This window comes from Pantherophis guttatus, chromosome 6 (genome assembly GCF_059756535.1).
Source record: "Pantherophis guttatus breed Tessera chromosome 6, ASM5975653v1, whole genome shotgun sequence".
Taxonomy (NCBI): Eukaryota; Metazoa; Chordata; class Lepidosauria; order Squamata; family Colubridae; genus Pantherophis; species Pantherophis guttatus.
This window is the reverse complement of record NC_142068.1, coordinates 10,731,774-10,746,308: the sequence shown is the minus strand read 5'-3', so window position 1 is coordinate 10,746,308 and position 14,535 is coordinate 10,731,774. Positions and strand designations below refer to the sequence as shown.

The 14,535-nt window shown below is 42.4% G+C and overlaps 1 protein-coding gene across 4 annotated transcripts in view; it reads right to left on the bottom strand.

Moving 5' to 3' along the window:
* The window catches only part of MCCC1 (methylcrotonyl-CoA carboxylase subunit 1), a 34,920-nt gene extending 22,719 nt beyond the window's left edge, over positions 1 to 12,201 (bottom strand). Inside the window, exons 1-7 of one of the 4 annotated variants that reach the window (XM_034438898.3) lie at positions 11,712 to 12,201; positions 8,671 to 8,717; positions 8,311 to 8,450; positions 4,536 to 4,631; positions 3,261 to 3,382; positions 2,297 to 2,444; positions 703 to 824 (exon numbers count right to left, since the gene is read on the bottom strand). In XM_034438898.3, coding sequence (XP_034294789.2) covers positions 703 to 824; positions 2,297 to 2,444; positions 3,261 to 3,382; positions 4,536 to 4,631; positions 8,311 to 8,450; positions 8,671 to 8,717; positions 11,712 to 11,782 — 746 coding nt within the window. In that variant the 5' untranslated portion in view covers positions 11,783 to 12,201. The remainder of the gene's footprint in view (positions 1 to 702; positions 825 to 2,296; positions 2,445 to 3,260; positions 3,383 to 4,535; positions 4,632 to 8,310; positions 8,451 to 8,670; positions 8,718 to 11,711) is intronic. The other 3 variants (XM_087872488.1, XM_087872487.1, XM_087872489.1) reach the window with 3 other exon arrangements.
* Positions 12,202 to 14,535: the final 2,334 nt, after the last annotated feature.

The window sequence follows — 14,535 nt, the reverse complement described above, 5'->3', positions numbered from 1 at the left end:
GGTCAGTGGTGGGTTGTTCCCGGTTCACATCGGTTCTATAGAACTGGTAGTAAAACTGGCGGGAAGCTCCGCCCACCAACCCCGACGTTATCAGAATGCTTCTGTGCATGGGCAGAAGCTTCTGCGCTTGCGCACGGCCCCATTGCAAACTGGTAGTAAAGGTAAATAGAACCCACACCTGAACTGAGTATGTCTAGTCTAGTGGAAAGAAGGACTGAGGGTGACGAGATAGCTGTGTTCCAATATCTCAGGGGCTGCCACAAAGAAGAGGGAGTCAAGCTATTCTCCAAAGCACCTGAAGGCAGAACAAGAAGCAATGGGTGGAAACTAATCAAGGAGAGAAGCCACCTAGAACTAAGGAGAAATTTCCTGACAGTGAGAACAATTAATCAGTGGAACGACTTGCCTTCAGAAGTTGTAAATGCTCCAACACTGGAAGTTTTAAAGAAGAGATTGGATAACATTTGTCTGAAATGGCATCGGGTTTCTTGCTTGAGCAGTGGGTTGGACTAGAAGATTCCAAGGTCCCTTCCAACTACATTATTCTGTTTTTCTGTTTCCTGCCTGGTCCACCTTGTATGACTGACATAGGTTGTGTTTTATAAACGGTTGCTGCGTATTCCTCTACAGTGTACTTCCTGCCTAGTAGTGGGGCTACTAATAGGGAGTGATAAAGAGCTGCCCAACAGATTGTTGTGTTACCTTGGATTGTCAACAAACTTCTCTATCAACATGGCATCATCGTTAAAGGACTTCTTTGCTTCTCTTCGAGCGGATTCCAATTGCTCCTGAAATTCTTTTTCAGTAAATGCTATTCTCATTCCCTAGGGCAAATAAGGGATAAAACTAATATTAGGAAAACAAGCAAATAAATTATTTTGAAAAAAATCAGTAAGAAATGTTTTCTGTTGTATTAATTAATTTATTTATTTATTTATTTATTTTAATTTGTATACCGCCCTTCTCCAGCAGGACTCAGGGCGGTGAACAGCCAGAATAAAAACAGAAGATACAAAATTTAAAACAATTTAAAATAATTAAATATTTTTGGCCGCAATCTAAAAAAACTATACATATATATATGTATGTATGTATGTATGTATGTATGTATGTATGTATGTATGTATGTATGTATAGTTAATATTTCGGATTTCTTCCCGTGTAATTGTGGATATATCCCTAAAAGGGTAGAAGCGACATTTCGACAGAATCCCATCTGCCATCCCATCTGTCGAAACGTCGCTTCTACCCTTTTAGGGATATATCCACAATTACACGGGAAGAAACCCGAAATATTAACTATACATACATACCCGTGAAAACTTACATAAACAAATATATATATATATATATATATATATATGTAAACACACTGCTCAAAAAAATAAAGGGAACACAAACAGAAGACATCCCAGATCTGAATGAATGAAATAGCCTTATTAAATACTTTGTTCGTTACAGACAGTAGTTTTGTGTTCCCTTTAGTTGTTTGAGCAGTGTATAAACTACTGTATGTAAAGAACAAAGTATTTAATAAGGCTATTTCATTCATTCAGATCTCAGATGTCTTCTGCTTCTGTTCCCTTTATTTTTTTGAGCAGTATATATTCCTGGTAGCCATAAAAAAAGATTGACCTGATGCCTGTATTTTTATAAAGATTCTTTTAAGGGTTATGTAGCATTATGAGAGGGCACTTGAGATGAGACTGCAAAATGAATTCATCTTTGGTTTTCTGAACTTATTAAAGATAGATGGCAACATAAATAAAAATAAAAACCAAGTGACTGCGATACAACTTTACAGTCTACAACTTCATCCCTCCCAAGGTTATTGATACTCCATTGTTGCACATGGGTGTGTTCCTTCACAACGGTCTACACTCATTCACACATGCCAACAGGAACCCTAAAACCAATTTTGGATTACCATTATGTTAACCACATAAATTATATATTGTGATTGCTTATCCAAGTCCAGCTTGTTCAACGAACATATTTAACCATGCTTACCGCAGGGGTCTCTGAGCTTGGCTTATGAACTACAGTTCTCAGAATTTCTCAGCCAGCATGGCTGGCTGAGGAATTCTCAAAATTAAAGTCCACAAGACTTAAAGTTGCCAAGTTGGGAGACTCCTGGTTTACTGCAAGGAGTGAATCTAGCTATGATATGAATGTACCGTGAGTGCACAGATTAATTCCTGCATCAACACAGAGGAAAAGAATTATAGCTTAAGTAGAACTTTATGATGCAACAAATGGTAGACTAATTGATGAAATGTCATCGAACAGATGCTACCTTGCCTCCACCTCCACGGACAGCTTTGATCATAACTGGGTAACCGATCCTTCTGGCTTGGTCTTCCAAAAACTTGTCTGATTGCTCTTCCCCGTGGTAACCTTCCACCACAGGAACTCCAGCCGCAGACATGATGGCCTTAGAAGTACTTCAAGGGAACACAACTTCATGTTCAGTGTCAACAATAGAAGGAATTCTGCAAAACATCTTTTTCATTCCCACAACCCACCTCTCTCTGATGCAATTTCCTTACGGTATTTCGAAAGAAACCCACATTCCATTTTGATCAAGGAGAAAATCTATGTCTCCACCAAGTGTCAACACTGACTTGATGGTATGTAAATCAACCATTACTTCATCTAGATTCCTTCTATGATTCACATGTCTGGGCTCCTCCCACCTCAATTAAATGAGATATTAATTAATTAGAGTCCCCTGCGGATTTTACTCCGCTGGTCATTGCAGACTATAAGGGGTGGTGTTAAGTCTCCATTTCAAGGCCATTGAGCCAGTGCTGTCCAAAGACATTTCCACAGTCACATGACAGTATATTACGAAGCGCTATTGCCTGCCCACTGAGGTGGTACCTATTTATCTACTTGCATTTGCATGCTTTCGAACTGCTAAGTTGGCAGGAGCTGGAGCGAGGATGGGAGTGCACCCCGTCGTGTGGTGCTCGGGTCTCGAACCTAGGCTGCTGGCTTTCTAGGCAACAAGCCCAACATCTTAACCGCTGAGCCACACCACCACCCCATGTATTAGATAAAGGCCCACATGAAATTAGACCAAAGGTTGTACTGCATTTGGCCACTCTACACTGAGATTTTTGAGACCATAATTCTCAAGGGTATTAAAAGACTGCAGGATCAATTCACTGCATATCTTAAAAAATGTGCCTCCCAGATACAAGGAACAACCTAGTAGTTCCAACAAAACAATATTTCCATAATAAATTTAGCCATACCTCTTAATGCCCATATCTCTGATGGCAGATGAAGGAGGACCTATGAAAATTATCCCTTCTTGGTTACAGAGTTCAGCAAACTCTGTGTTTTCGGATAGGAAACCATAGCCTGGATGGATAGCCTAAAATAGGAAATATCAAAAGTATATTGTGAGAGGCTTATTTGAGGCTTTGTGATGTTTCTGCTGAGCTGCTCTAGAAGCTGAAGCTGGCCTCCAAAATGCAGAAACGTCCACACTGTTGTTTTCTGTTGCCCAAACACTGAAAAGCAGATTGAAGTTATGTGCAATCTTTTCCATTGCTGTTGACCTCAGAATACTACCAGCAATCAGTCATTTTTTCAGCGACCAATAGGAGAACCCAAGGGTTAGTTGGTCCTCCCACCCAACAATTACCACTGTATGTGACCAGCAAAAAAATCTGATCAATTGCTATGAGAGTGATCTGCAAAGCCATCCCGACATTATCCCTCTGTTGCACTTAAAAGACCTATGAAACAGTAGCATAGGGACATGTTGTTAGGATGGCTGAACCTCTACAAGTAGCAGGCACAGAGGTTAACCACAGAAAGAACTGGGGCGTTAGCAGAATATTTACACAACTTTATGGGAAATGAGACCATTAAAAAAAAAGCAGACTTGATGAATTAATTTAAATTGCTTCAAGAAATTCAGTCAGAATACCAAAGCCTGCAATGTGAGAGTTTAGTCACTTACACAGAGAATCCATGTTATTATGTTGCACTAACCCAATTTTAAATTTTAACCTTTTCGGAGTATAAGATGCACCTTTTTCCCCCCTAAAAGGGGGTGAAAGTTTAGGTGCGTCTTATACACCGAATGTAGCCCTGCCCACCCACTGGCCCCCACCCTTTGGCTTCTGCCTCCCAGCAGTTTACCTCCTTGCAGCAAGCAGCAAGAAGAAACAGCACCTTTCAGCTTCAGCACAGCCTAATTAGCACAAGTTGATTGGATCGGCCTCCTGATTCTCAGCTGTTTTGCTCAGCTGTTTTGCGTGGACCTCTGCTGCTTGCTGCAAGGAGGTAAATTGCTGGAGCAGATTTTTTTTTCTTGTGCTAATCAAGCTATGCTGAAAGCGAAAATGAAAGTAAAGCAGGCTGCTGTTTGCTGCAATGAGGCAAAATTGCTGGGAGGCAGAGGAAGAGGCAAATTTCTTTTTCTTGTTTTCCTCACCAAAAAATGTAGGTGCGTCTTATAGTCCGGTGCGTCTTATAGTCCGAAAAATACGGTAGTTGTTACAAAGCAGAATTTGTACCTGTGCTGCAGAGTTTCTGGCCACTTGCATTATTTTTTCCATGGATAGGTAACTCTGCTGAGATGGTGCTGGGCCAATGCAATAGGCTTCATCGGCCTACAAGAAAACAGCATCATTTTATTAGTATACTTTATTTATACTTTATTACATATTTTAGATTAACTTTTCTACAAGATTTTGATGCATCCTTGAAGAACAAACTCAAGCAGCAGAGGGACTGATCTGGATTAGCCATAAGGTAACTTAACAAAAAATCAAAATGGAAGCTGCAATCATGCTATCAAAGCCCCGCCCCTTTATAATTTGTGAGGTAGCACTGGTTAAAAAAAAGAGAAAGGGCTTCAATCCTTGAGTCAAAGCCACCATCTTGACTTTTTTGACCATGGCTGCGGACACCCCAGGCATAGGACTTCCTATTAAAGTTTGAACACCAATTACAAAACATATTGCTTTATTTAGACCTGAAATGTGATTAAACCCTATGCACTGATCACAGTATTTTTCAAACTTAACAACTTAAAGATATGTGGATTTCAACTCCCAGAATTCCCCAGCTGGCAATGCAGGAATTCTGGGAGTGATAGTCCACATATCTTTAAATGGCCAAGCTCGAAAAACACTGAACTAAGCCATAACTATTTTATTTTAAACCCTGAACTGGTTGTCATCTAAACACTGTACAACCATGGTTAGGTTTGCATACAGATAGTCTTTGACTTACGACCACAACTGAACCTAAGCAAGGTATCTGTAGGTGAGTTTTGGCCCGTTTTATGACCTTTCTTGCCACAGCTGTTAAGTGAATGACCGTAGTTGTTAAAAGACACAGTTGTTTAAATTAATCTGTCTTCCTCATTGACTTTGCTTGTCAAAAGGCTGCAAAAGGTAAATGCATGACCCAGGACACTGCAACTGTCATAAATATGAACCAGTTGCCAAGTGTCCAAATTTTAATCACATGCCCATGTGGGGAATCCTGCAAAGGATGTTTGAAAAACAGTCATATGTCACTTTTTTCAGTGCCACTATAATTTTGAACAGCATGGTTGTAAGTTGAGGACTACCTGTTCTGTGATCAATCTAAACCAGGGGTGTCAAAGTCGATTTCATTAAAGGCTGCATCAGGGTTGTGTTTGACCGTGGGGGACCCCGGGACCATCACTTGGCCAGGGGGGGCATGGCCAGGATGGTGTCAGGGTTCCAAGTAACACCACCCAATGAAAGAAAGCTTAGAGGCTGGAGTTTCTTCAAAGTTCCATTTTATTAGAGATGTCATATTGGCACATCTGGGAAAACCCAAATCTGAAAGTTTCCAGGTTTTCCCCACCTAAAAGAAAGTCCAAGTCCCTGCCCAACACCCACAAGTCCATCACATGGTCCAATCCAAGCACCATCCCAACTGGAGATGCCTCTCAGCCACACCCCTCCAGGTGCAGGGCAAGATATCCTTGACTCTCTGAGAAAGGAATGTTATAATTATAATTGAAGACCCATTAGACACCAGCTCAAAATTAATGCAGGAAGTTCAGAACTATGGAGAAGTCGCGGGCCTTAAACTTAATAAGAACAAAACTAAAATAATCGTGAAAAATATGACAAACCTACAAACGAAAGAATTAGAAGACCTACTAGGCCTCCAGGTAGTTAAGAAAACAAAATATCTGGGAATATGGATTACCGCAAGACTATCTTCATTAAAAGATGATAACTATATTCCCTTATTGCAGAAAATCAATCAAGACCTCGATAGGTGGAGGAGACTTAAATTGTCCCTGACCGGGAAAATTGCGGCGATCAAAATGAATATTCTACCGAAATTTCTATTTTTATTTCAAAACATACCGGTATCTCTGGATAAAAAATTCTTCCTGGATTTGAATAAATATATTAGGAATTTCTTGTGGGAGGGTAAGAAATCAAGGATATCTCTTAAGACACTTCAAGGGAAAAGAAATTTGGGAGGGTTTGGGCTCCCTGATTGGGAATTATACCAAAAGGCGGCAAAAATAATTTGGATAAAGGAGTGGATTAAATTAAAAGAAGGGAGAACTCTGACACTAGAAGGACATGACCTCCATGAAGGATGGCATGCTTACCTCTGGGATATAAAGGATAGGAGGAAAACGTATTTTCATAAACATAAAATAAGAGAGACATTGATTTGTACGTGGCGGGAAATTAGACAGAAGATATATACCAAGGTTCCTAGCTGGTTGTCGATTATGGAAGCTCTAGTGGTCCCAAATAGGAGAGGAAACTATAAAATGGGCACATATAAGGATATCTTGGACGAAGAAGGGAAGCTCAAACCTTTGGAAGCATTGAGGGACCAGGGGTTCAATCTGGACTGGTGGAACTATCTCCAAATTAAGTCTAGATTTCAAGAAGATAGAGATAGAAGGGGTATTGAAATGAAATATGGATATTTTGATAAAATCATTTGGGGTCCAGATAAGAAAATGTTATCCAAAATTTATAACTTTATATTAGATGAGGATAGAGCGGAGATGATAGCTAAAAAACAGTTAAGCATTTGGGAGAAAAACCTAGAATATGGCCTTAATTTCAATGACTGGGAGACAGCTTGGAATAGGAATCTCAAAATAACAAAATCGTCAACATTCAGGGAAAACCACTACAAAATATTGCATAGGTGGTATCTACCCCCGGACAGGCTGGCTAAAATATTCCCAAACTCTTCTGCTTTATGCTGGAAATGTGGAAAAACGGTCGGCACCTTTTATCATCTTTGGTGGACTTGTCCTGAGACCAAAAAGTTTTGGTTAAAGATCCGACTCTGGCTCTCTGAAATAATGGAACAGGAGATAGTCCTGGCCCCGGAATTCTTTCTCTTAGGTATGACGGAAGATGGTCTCAACAATAATAAAACCCATTTGGCAATTCAAATTATTACTGCGGCTAGAATAGCCTTTGCGAAACTTTGGAAATCTAAATCTACCCCCTCTGAGGAAACATTAATAAATAAAATCCTAGAGTGCGCAGAGATGGCTAAACTGACAAACGAGCTAAAAAATGAAGAAAATTCTAAGCACTATGAAGTATGGGGAATTTGGTATAATTGGTTAAAGAATAGGATAAAAGTACGATAATAGGCTATAGTTGCTTAAACACCAGAAATGGACTCAATGGTATAGAAATGTAGACGATTATATAGTATTGTATAATATAATGTATAGTGATAGTTATGGATGGAATCCATCCAATATTTGACTTATGAAATGTGTAAACACCGTACCCCGGATCAAGATTGAGATTGTATTTTGTCTTTTTAAATATTGGAAAACTCAATAAAGTATATTTAAAAAAAAAAAAAAAAAAAAAAAAAGGAATGTTATTATGACTATATATCACCCTGGCTCCATATAATCCCCTCTCCCAGTTTCCCACAGTAGTAAATGTGGCAGGCCTGAAGATCCAACGAAAAAGATGGCTTCCAGGCCTGAGAGATGGGCCATTTTCGCTCTGTTTTCGCTGGCAAAGTGCTGCAGGAGGCTATCCAGGCCAAAAACGGAGCCAGGGGGTGAGGCGGGCTCCATTTTCGCTGGCAGAGGATTCACGGTCCACTCCTTTGCAATTTCCAGGGCGGCCCCGTAGGCCAGATCTAACCACTTCCGGGGCCTTGAGTTTGACACCCCTGATCTAAACTGAGGCAACCGCAAGTATGGTTAAGTGAATGTATTATTCATACAAAATTATTTGGCTCCACAATTGCCTTAAGAGCAGCCCTTAAGAGTGTCAGCTGATGAATTTTTACCATGGCTACGTGCATTGAATTCCGGTCAGCCTCGCTGTAAACTGCCACCGACTTCACTCCCATCTTCCGAGCGGTTCGCATCACCCTGCAAGCGATCTCTCCTCGGTTTGCCACGAGAACTTTCTCGATATTCCTTTGACCTGTTTTTTTTTCCCCCAAATTAATAAAGCACGTTATGAGAAATTAGGTCTGCCATAATTACGCCCACATCCTCTATTACTACTAATTCGTCCACAATGATCAGAACGGCAGGATAATGTTATTATTTTTATCTGACTTCAAAATTAGTTTCTAGTTGTCGTATAAATTGTTAGGAATCGAGAAAAAATTTCCATAAAGAAAATAAGCCATGTAATTTACCTGTTACAGAAGCATATTCTCTGGTACTCAAGGCCCAAAGCCATTTTCTGTGGAAGGAAAAGACCCATCAAAAATCCAAAAAAAATAATTTAGCATTCAAAGTTGCAACAGAACTGGAAAAAAAGTGACTTACAACCAGTCCTACAACTGCAAAAACTGCACTTATGACCTGTTCTGCCCCACCTACAGACCCCAAAGGACACAGCACACACGAAGTTTGTACAAAACTTAAATTTACTAAAATAACTCAGTCTTTTCCAAACAAAGGCTGTTAATAAACTTCCTTAACAGCCTACAAGAAAACAAAGATAAAGTAATCACAATCTTACTAAGGTTGGCAGAAAGCCCAGAAGCAATTTGCAGAGAATCCAGAGAATGAACTAAAGTTGTTCCCTACAATTTGCTTCAGTCGGCATTCCTCCTTAAATAGGCTAAGGGAGTGGCCAATTAGCCCCAAGCCTTACTATCAAGAAGACCTCCTCCTGAGGAACCACTCCTGCCTTTTGGCAGCTCTGCGTGCCCGTGCATCGAGAAGAGGTTCCTCCTCTTCGTTCTCTTCACTTAAGGGAGCTTCTGGAGGTTCTGAAGGCCCTGGCTGAATCCCTGCCTCTGGCACCACATCTTCTCCAGCCTCCTCATTGTCTGACTCGGGTGCCAGCTGCACAGGCTGCTGGTGCAGCACACCAGCTCCTCGCTGTCAGAATCAGCTACAATCCGCACAGGCCGCTGACAGGCCACAACATGACCATCGCACCATCCCCAAGGTCACGTGATCATAATCCGCACACTTAGAAACCAGCATGTATTTACAGCAGGGGTCTCCAAACTTGGCAACTTTCAGACTTGTGGACTTCAACTTCCAGAATTCCTCAGCCAGCAAAGCTTGAAGTCCACAAGTCTGAAAGTTGCCAAGTTTGGAGACCCTGGGATTTACAGCAATTGCCCCATTACCATTTGTGTTCCCAGCCGGCAAAATCAATAGGGGAAGCCAGATTCACTTAATGATCATATGACTCACTTAACAACCATGACAAAAAGGGTCATAAAATTGGGCGTGACTCACTTAACAACCACTTTTGCTTAACAATGGAAATTCTATCTTAATTGTGGTTGTAAAGTCGAGGACTAAGCTGTATTCTTAATTTAGTCCAATGAAACTCCGAAAAGCACTAAATGAAAGATTTACAAACATTTTCTAGGCACAAGATATTCCAGAAACATCCAAAGATGTCAAAATTTAAGAAGGGGCAGTAAACCAGCAGCTCCAACCATCAATTCTGGTTGCCGTAATACGCTTATCCATTGCTAGTTTTACTATGGTTTCTCTCAATAAACACATATTTGAAGCTCAAATAACAACTTGGAGCATTTAGTATTGAACACACAATACTAAACAAATGACTTTGGCTGAACTTGTGACAGCTAAGGAGGATGACAGCTTGTTCGATCTTGAATGGGAGACCACCAGGAGATTTAACAGAGGTTATTTTTTTTAGGCAGAAAAAAAAATACTGAAAGCAGCTCCCATACTGTTGACAAGGAAACAACCTGGATCCAATCATATACAGGTAGTCCTCGACTTACAACAGTTCATTTAATGACCGTTCAATGCTACAATGGCTCTGAAAAAAGTGACTTACGACCGTTTTTCACACAACCATTGCAGCATCCCTGTGGTCACATGATCAAAATTCAGAGGCTTGGCAACTGGCTCACATTTATGACGGCTGCTGTGTCCTGGAATCACGTGATCAGCTTTTGCGACCCTCCGACAAGCAAAGTCAATGATTCACTTAACACCCGTGTTACTAACTTAACAAATACAATGATTCATTTAATAACAGTGACGTGTAAAGTTGTAAAATGGGGCAAACTCACGTAACAAATGTTTCCCTTAGAGCAACATAATTTTGGGGCTCAATTGTGGTCGTAACTCGGGGACTACCTGTAGTTCCTGGGTGACATTCAAGTCTGCTTCGAAGGAAGAGTTCCGTTTGTAGATCAGTATGTTGTGTGAACACAATTCTCCAGGCCTGATGCAGCCACTCCCAAAGAACAACCCCGCTTTTTAAGAAGAGATTGGACCACCATTTGTCTGACATGGTATTATATAGGGCCGTGATGGCGAACCCATGGCATGTGTGCCACAGGTGGCACACGGAGCCATATTGGTGGGCATGTGAGCGTTGCCCTAGCTCAGCTCCAGCACGCATGTGCGTGCTGGCCAGCTGATTTTTGGGCCTTTTGGGCCCAACGGAAGTCGGCAATTGGGCTGTTTCCGGCCTCTGAAGAGCCACCGGGGAGGTGGGGAAGGCTGTTTTTGCCCTCCCCAGGCTCCTAGAAAGCCTCTGGAGCCTGGGGAGGGCAAAAAAACAGGCCTACCAGGCCCACCATGCCATCACATGCCAAAAGTGGGGGGAAGCATGGGGGGGGTCGTGCACGCATGCGTGGGGGGGCAGGGCACATAGAATTATGGGTATGGGCACACAGACACACAAACCACCCCGTACTCCCCCAGCTTTTGGCACGCGATGGCAAAAAGGTCAGCCATCACTGATATAGGGTCTCCTGCTTGAGCAGAGGGGCTGGACTAGAAGACCTCCAAGGTCCCTTTTCCAGCTCTTTGTTATTCTGCAACATGGTGGAAGCAAACCTGCCCCATATGGCAGAGACAAACGGCTGACTAATCAGCTGACAAATCACCGATCACCGCTAGCCCTCCAGTTGCTCCAGGTTGCCAGCGGGGGTGTGTGTGTCTTGTGGAAGCTTAAGACACGCGTCGGGGCCAAATCCATACGTGCAAGGTTGATCTACAAAGCGCGACCTCAAAAATATGCCTCCAACCCCAGGAATGGGACGGGGACTGGGGTCCCCCTTCCATTATGGACCACCACCAGGCAGACGGTCGGGTTCTGCCAGGGACCGGCTCAGCACAGCCGCGGAGCTCCTTGCCCTGCCGGGGGGCGAAAAACGGGGCTCTCCTCTCCCAGCTTCCCGCGGCAACCCCGAGCGGAGTCGGCCCCGCGCCTTTGCGCACTCACCGGCCCTGCAGCGCCCGCCGGAGCTGGCGTCGCCCCTCGCTGCCCAGCGCCAAAGCCGAGGCCGCCGCCATCCCTCCTGCGCCCGCCGGAGCTGCACAGAGGCGGGGGAACTTGGGCCGGGCTGACGGCGGCGTTTGGGCCTATCAGCGAAGCCGGAAAGGAGGCCGGGCTCGTGGGGAGGGAGAAGGAAACGTCGGAGCTGCCCGGGCGGAGGAAACATTGGCCAACCTTCGCCAAGGAGAAGGGCAGGGCGCGCTCCACCTGGGTTTTCCAGCTGCCTCTGACGCCCAAGAGCCCTGCCCTGCCCAGTGTTTTTTCCCCTCATAATGGCTTCGTTCCCATTAAAAGCTTTAGTCTCGTTAGCCAGGTTTCTTGGTTTGTGCAGGGCTTTGGCAAAGTCGAGGAAGGAGTTGGGGGCGCTTCTAAAGCACCCTCACAAAGAGGGAGTCAAGCTGTTCCCCCAAACACCTGAGGGCAGGACAAGAAGCACTGGGTGGAAACTAATCAAGGAGAGAAGCAACCTGGAACTAAGGAGGAATTTCCTGACATTGAGAACAATTAACCAGTGGAACAACTTGCCTCCAGAAGTTGTGAATAAACCCAACACTGGAAGTTTTTAAGATGTTGGATAACCATCTGTCTGAAGTGGTGTAGGGTTTCCTGCCTAAGCAGGGGGTTAGACTAGAAGACCTCCAAGGTCCCTTCCAACTCTGTTATTCTATTCTATTCTATTCTATTCTATTCTATTCTATTCTATTCCATTCCATTCCATTCCATTCCATTCCATTCCATTCCATTCCATTCCATTCCATTCCATTCCTATTCCTATTCCTATTCCTATTCCTATTTCTATTTCTATTTCTATTTCTATTCCTATTTCTATTCCTATTCCATTTTTCTATATATCTATGTATCAATGTATCAATGCATCTATGTATCTATCTATATCTATGACTATCATTAAGTGTTGTACCTTATGATTCTTGATGAACGTATCTTTTCTTTTATGTACACTGAGAGCCTATGCACCAAGACAAATTCCTTGCGTGTCCAATCACACTTGGCCAACAAAGAATTCCTATTCTGTTCTATTCTGCTGTGCTCTGCTCTGCTCTATTCTATTCTACTGTATTCTATTCTACTCTACTCTACTCTACTCTACTCTACTCTACTCTACTCTACTCTACTCTACTCTACTCTATTCCTTCTATATTTCTATTCACACACACGCTCCCAACCAAGCTTCGCTTTCCTTGCACAGGTGTCAGCAGGAGGCCTGGAGTTGATGCATTGGGTGAACCCAGTTCCTCTCTTTATTAACGATTTTTTAAATTAGTTTATAATGGAATGGCAGTGACATGAATGGGGGAGGGAGGGGGGAATGCTGCTCCCATGGACAGGACAGGCCCCCACTTTCAGGGGCCGGATAGATGGCATTGTTTTAATTAATGGGACACATAGCACAGAGCCTGTCTGTAATGTGAGGATCCTGAATTCTTATTTTTGGCCTCTTGGACGAGTACAATGTAGGAATGTACATAGAACATTTTTTTTTCTTCAGAGAAAAGTATTGGGAATGAAAACTCATAATTATTCGGAGCAAGAAACTTGGGCTATAAATTTAAAGCTATTTTGTAAACTTTTTTCTCTCCATCTTTTGAAGAGTTTGAGATTTATTATTAACTTAAGTAGATTTATAGGATTCTGGCCATTGCCTTCTCTTAGGAAGGTACCTGATCCACCATCTTCACCAAGCCTCAGTAGCAGGGGTGAAATGCTCCCGGTTCGGACCGGATCGCCTGATCCGGTAGTGATGGCGGTGGGTAGTTCGAAGAACCAGTAGCAAAAATCCCTGCACCCCCACCACCACCATGCCCAGCTGAGCCGCACGATCATCAGAGGCTTTTTTTTTTTACTTTTAAAAGCATTTTTTCTACAACCTCTTCCGACGAAAAAATGCTTTTAAAAGTAAAAAAAAAAAGCCTCTGATGATCGTGCGGCTCAGCTGGGATCGTCAGAGGCTTTTCAGAGTATTTTTTTCTGCAACCTCTTGGCCGAAGAGGTTAATGTAAATGAAGCGGGCTCTGATAGATGACCACTGGATAACTTTCTATTCACTCTATTCTAAAAAGCAATGCATCCGGTTGGAAAAAGTACAAACTCAGCCAAAATCCTTTTGGTACCTCTAGGAGGCCTCTAAGTTGTCAGAAGAAAGGAACATTCTAATGACATACAGCTTAAAGGTTGGTTAGGTCAAGGGGATCCACATGAGTTAAAAGTTGTCTATCGTCAGAGGATGATTTGAGTCTATGCTTCAGTAATCTACAAAAAGAATTATAACTGTTTTGCAAAGAAACTCAGTAATTAGGAAATGTCAATTAAAAATGACAAATGTATATGACCATATGAATTGCTGAGTTAACAGAATCCTTTGTCTAGAAGGGTATAAAAACCATTGTACCTAATTTCTGTCTTTGTTCAATGCTTCATGTACAGAGCTTTGAACCTATTGCGCAATATACAAATTGTCTCTGATTAACCCAAAAGTTGTGTTGGTCTTATTAAATCCACAACAAGGTGGTAAAAAAACTGCTTTGAAAAGTGTCTGACGAGCCCAGCTGACTTGCCTGATCCGCAGAGGCTTTTCAAAGCATTAGAAAAAATGCTTTGAAAAGTTAAAAAAAAAAAGTTGGCCACGCCCACCCAGTCACATTACCCCCACACCAAGCCACGCCCACAGAACCGATAGTAACAAATTTACATTTCACCCCTGCTCAGTAGGTGGCAGTAGTTGTCTGACTTTGAAACCTAACCATGATTGGAT